The sequence below is a fragment of the Amaranthus tricolor genome, chromosome 3, assembly GCF_026212465.1.
Source record: "Amaranthus tricolor cultivar Red isolate AtriRed21 chromosome 3, ASM2621246v1, whole genome shotgun sequence".
NCBI classification, from domain to species: domain Eukaryota; kingdom Viridiplantae; phylum Streptophyta; class Magnoliopsida; order Caryophyllales; family Amaranthaceae; genus Amaranthus; species Amaranthus tricolor.
This window is the reverse complement of record NC_080049.1, coordinates 6,665,805-6,671,103: the sequence shown is the minus strand read 5'-3', so window position 1 is coordinate 6,671,103 and position 5,299 is coordinate 6,665,805. Positions and strand designations below refer to the sequence as shown.

The 5,299-nt window shown below is 32.6% G+C and overlaps 1 protein-coding gene across 1 annotated transcript; it reads right to left on the bottom strand.

Annotated features, from left to right (window-relative positions):
* Positions 1-283: 283 nt before the first annotated feature.
* LOC130807294 (uncharacterized) lies at positions 284-820 on the bottom strand. Its single transcript, XM_057672448.1, has one exon. The coding sequence runs from the start codon at positions 678-680 to the stop codon at positions 420-422; it is 261 nt and encodes an 86-aa protein (XP_057528431.1). The 5' UTR covers positions 681-820; the 3' UTR covers positions 284-419.
* Positions 821-5,299: the final 4,479 nt, after the last annotated feature.

Sequence of the window (5,299 nt, the reverse complement as noted above, 5' to 3'; positions counted from 1 at the left end):
AATTATCATACTATATCATACTAACATGTATAATTATCATGACTGGTAAGCCAATCAAACACGAGTATGCAATATTTTCGTCAATTAACAAAAAATTTCTAATCCAAAGTAGAATATTTCTGATTTTCACCGGTGAAGGAAGATCGGTCACCTTTCCTCCTATCTTAGTATAAGGCAGTAAAATCATTCCACAAACTTGGATGTCGGCTGGTAAAACCAGTCAATTGGATCTAATTTGATTTGGAAATTTTGAATTAAATCAATCCGGAAGAAAATGAAAAAATAAAAGTAAAAAGGCAAAAATTAAGATTAATTCCCAAAAATTCGATCAAAACACTGATATAAATCTAGTTTATGTACAAGATCAGTCCAAAACCAAATTTGAAGGAAAAAAAAAAAAAAAAAAAGAGGACTAATTACTAATTAGGACCCCAACAGCTTAAAAACATAACAGTTCTAAGAGATTCCTCCGACTTATTCAGTTTTTGATCTCTAAACTTGTTGGAAACAGCAACAGATGATGGAGCAGAAATCTTCTTAGGCAGAGAATAAGATCTGATATTATTCTTGAAATGTTGATGAAGACATCTAATTGGGTAATTCCATCTTGCAATGCCTTGATCTTTCAATGCTTCTACTGCTGCAATACTTGCTGCTACTCCCCATTTTCTTGTACTCATTTTCTTTTTCTCTTTGAGTTTTGTTTTTGAGTTGTTGAAGACAGGAAATAAGTGTGCTTTTTATAGACTTGTTATGGCGGCTTAAATTCCAGTTGCTGGTTTAGTGGTTTTTATAATGAAATACTACCAGGGAAGTTCCCCTGTTTTATGGGGTGATACACTTAGTTTATTGTAAACAATGAATATAGGAAGGAGGATAAAGACAAGAAATGCCACTTTAAAGGGTTGTTTACTCCTAGTGGAAATTTACTACATTTATTTCAACATCATTTTGATTTTTGATAGTTATCCCATAATTTGTAAATCATGGTAAAAGGAAAAAAAATAAAATAAAATATATAAAATGAAAAAAATAAATTAAAATAATAAAAATTTCACTTTATTAAATCCTATCATATAAGGGTAATTTGTTAACCTTACAAATAACCGTTATTTTGCTAAGACTTTCTCATTTTGCAATATTTGCTTTTAAGTATTGTTCAACAATTAGTAATTTCTTCGTTTGGAGACAATTTAGACCTGATCGATGACCATCTCTAATTTTATAGTATAAGGTATTGATCAAGAAAAAATAAGGTCATATACGAAGAAAATAAATGTGAGGTTTTCCATCAATAAACAAGTTAAATGTTCTATGGACCGTGTTGTATAGGAAATATGTCAAATAATCATAAACCGACAACCTTATGCCCTACTTTTAGATATTGATTGAGCCGTATTAGTTAAGTCATGCAATTGACTTCTAAACCTACCGCTTTGATGGCAACATAGATAAAGAGTAATTGATGAATGACCCTTTTTCGCATCAGTTTTGGTTAGGTTATTTTTGGGTCGGGATAGTTTTGTATTGGGTTAATTTTGCATTGGATCACTTGGGGTTTTGGGTGCTTCGGATTGACCCAACGGGCTACCATTTTATTTTGTCCTAGATTAACTTTTTAAAATGTGAAATTTCTTATTTTATCATCGAATTTGAAAATATATAATCTTTTTTCAAAAAAATTACTATAGCACCTATCTAAATCATGATAAATTATCAACACAATAATTAGATATTAAATAATAATAATTTAACTTAAAAAAAATTTTAAAGTCGAAAATGCATCATACTAAATAAAGATATGCAAATGAATCAATAAACATAATACAACAGTTTAGATATTAAGAAAGAACATGTTAAATAAAAAAAAACATTAGTTCTTTTGTTTATGCGCCCAAATAGAGAAGTTTTATCCTTTTTAAAAGAGTTGCACAACCCAACGGGTCCAACCCGATCGACCCATTTGTTAACGGATTTCTCGAGTTCGGTCAGTTTTTGAATTCTAGTCAAAATTTTTAGATATTAACTGAGTTATTTCGGTTGGGTTTCAAATCAATTTTCGAGTTAGATTAGTTTTTCCATGACTGATTGTAAGAGGAGGGACTAAGGAGTCGGTATTTTGGCATATTTTGCAACAATGGGAAAGTAAATGTAAGTAAGGGTTATTTGTTAATAATTACAAAAAAGACGAAATATATAATATTAAAATAAAAAATAAGAAAAAAAAGATAAAATAAAATTTTAATGGAAAAATTACCTAGAATAATTCAATATTTTCATGATTTTTCGAAAATAATTCCACCCATTGATTAACCATGAATAATCCAAATTTTGAAGGGTATTTCCTATAGTAAACCCGGTAACCTGATGACTTGCTATAGCATGTTTTATTTTTTTTTTTTAAATGATAAATTAAAATAAAATGTCGAAAACAATGTTAAAAAATGTTGAGAAAAATTCTCAGTTATTTTATAATTCTGAATTTTTTATGTAAATTTTTAAAATGGTTCTCTAATTTTACGTTAATTTTCAATTTACTTTTTTAGTGAATTATCTATTATAGCAGGTCATCAGGTTACCTAAATTTACTCTAAGCACATACCCACTACAGTTGGTGTTGGACCTCTTGAGTTTTGATGATGACTACACTTTAGCAAATATGTGTTTAGAGATTGTGCAGGTCGATATCCGATTATGATTATGATTATGATCGTTGATAGTACCTATGCCTTAGCTTATGGAAACGTACATGTCAAAAGGTTTCAATTGAGGTTAGGAGAAGCATATCGCTTGGGATGTAAAATGGAGACAGCAGATCTACTGTTCCCAAGTTGGATGTTCTAGCTAAACTGAAGTCTGGAGACAGCACACTGTTCCTGAGCTGAAGGTTGAATACGCTGACTGAAAATTCTGATTATCATATTTTAATTATTATTTTTAGTTAATGTATTTTAAATTAAATTGTTGCAGTAAAAATTTATTTAAGTTAATTGGCAAATCGTTTTTATTGAATAAAATGGATTCACGTTTTAATTCTTTAAGATCCTTTATTTTAGGATCTATTTTTAATAAATCTTGGATTTGTTAAAAATAGAATTAACTAACTTTGAATTAGTCTTAGCAAATCTTTCTAACCGGTTTTTATTCCTAAAAATTAGCAAACAATCATTCCCACTAAGATTAACCGTTTTCTAAATATAGCATGAAGTTCCAGCCATTAATTTGGGGAACAGGAATTACTACTGAAAAAACTGCTACTTTAGGGAACAGCGGTTATTAAAGGAACAGCGGTTATTGTTTGTGTACACGTGCGATTTGACTTAATCAAATCTTATGGAAATAACCGTGTGTTTGCTTAATCCACATTACTCCCATGATCTCTTGATAGTGGGATGATGGATTGGATTATTCCACTTTCTTAGGAATATTATTTTCTATAAATTGCAAGATAATTCCGGTTTTTAAAGTAAAAAAAAAAGAGATGTAATCCAACGTTTTGTGCTTAAGTGTTTTTCATACGTTTTTGTTGGATTTTACAAGAAATATTTTGTTCTTAAAATTGCCAATTAATTTATAATATTTTCTTGATGCAACTCTTTGATTTATTTTAGAGAATTTCTATCCTTTTTGTAAGGGTTTTTGAGAGTTTATGTAATTAGACTCGGGTGAGTCTAAGGGGGAAATTAGATAGCTTTGAGTGAAGCTAGAGAGGATTAGCTTGTAGAGAAGCTAAGGTTGTTGCTTGGAGTAAAGCAATTAGAGAGAAGAGGAGTCGGCCTAGGTGTTACGCTTCGAGTGAAGCAAGGTGTTTATTGTGATTGTAACTAATTGCCTTAAACATAGTGGAGTTTTTGAAAATCCCAAGTGGTCGTGGTTTTTCCTTTTGTTTAGGCCCAAAAGGTTTCCACGTAAAATCGTGTGTCTCTCTTATTATTTTGCTCTTAGTTTAAGCTTCATTTATTTTGAATAATTCCGCAAAAACAGGGCACAATCGCTTAAACTTACAACAACAACAATTCACCCCCCCTCTTGTTGCTGTTCCCGTTCCTAATTGAGTCAACAATTGGTATCAGAGCCCTGTTCCCAGAAGATCAGGAAACCCTGAGGGCAGATTCTGGTGTTCCCGAAAAATGTCAATTATGAACGAGCGAATGGAAGAAGGGTATTCAACTCAAAGACCGCCAATGTTCGATGGAAAATTCTATACATATTGGAAAAATAGGATGGAGATCTTCATCAAAGCGGAAAATTATCAAGTTTGGAGAGTCATAGAAATCGGAGATTTTGAGGTAACCACTACTAACTCCAACAATGAAATTGTTCCCAAACCTATAACCGAATATGAAAAGGAAGATTTTCAGAAAATGGAATTAAATGCTCTTGCTATAAAATTACTTCATTGTGGTCTTGGACCAAACGAGCATAATAGAATTATGGGGTGCAAATCCGCTAAGCAAATTTGGGACCTGCTTGCTGTTACCCATGAGGGAACAAGTGAAGTAAAACGGTCCAAAATTGATTTGTTAATGTCTAAATACGAGAGATTTGTTATGGAGCCAAGAGAAAGTATCCAAGAGATGTTCACTAGGTTCACCAACATAACAAACGAGCTTGTCTCTCTTGGAAGAATAATTCCCACTGATGAACAAGTAAGGAAGATCCTAAGGAGCCTTCCTCAAGATGAGCGCTGGAGGGCCAAGGTTACTGCTATACAAGAGTCCAAAGATTTTACAAAGTTTAATCTAGAGGAGCTGGCTGGTTCCCTAATGACGCATGAATTGCATTTGGGAACAGCAGACAGTTCCAGGAACAAGGGACTGGCTCTGGCAGCGGGGGAACAGGACGAATCAGAATGTGATGAGGAAGAGGCTGCTTTGTTGGTACGAAAATTCAAGAAGTTCTTCAGGAACAGCAGGTATGCAAATCAAAGAAACAACAAAGAAAGAAGAACAAAAAATCTTGAATGCCACAAATGTGGAAGTACCGAGCACTTCATCAAGGATTGCCCAACATGGAAAAATGAAAAGGGCAAGGGAAAGACAAGAGATTCAAGAAGACCGTTGAACAAAGAGAATTTTAACAAGACGGACTTTCGTAGGGCCATGATTGCTGCATGGGGAGAAACTGAAAGTGAGAATGAAACTATTGTTCCCGAAGAAGAGGAGACAGCTAACCTATGTCTCATGGCTACGCATAAAGGCAAGGAGAAGCAGGTAAATATTTCTAATTCATTTTCTGACCATTCATTTAATCTAAGTAAAAATGAATTAAAAGAGTTGTTAAAAGAGGCACAAGTTAA

Coding starts and splice junctions, on each gene's coding strand:
- LOC130807294 (XM_057672448.1), bottom strand. CDS start 680: ATGAGTACAAGAAAATGGGGAGTAGCAGCAAGTATTGCAGCAGTAGAA.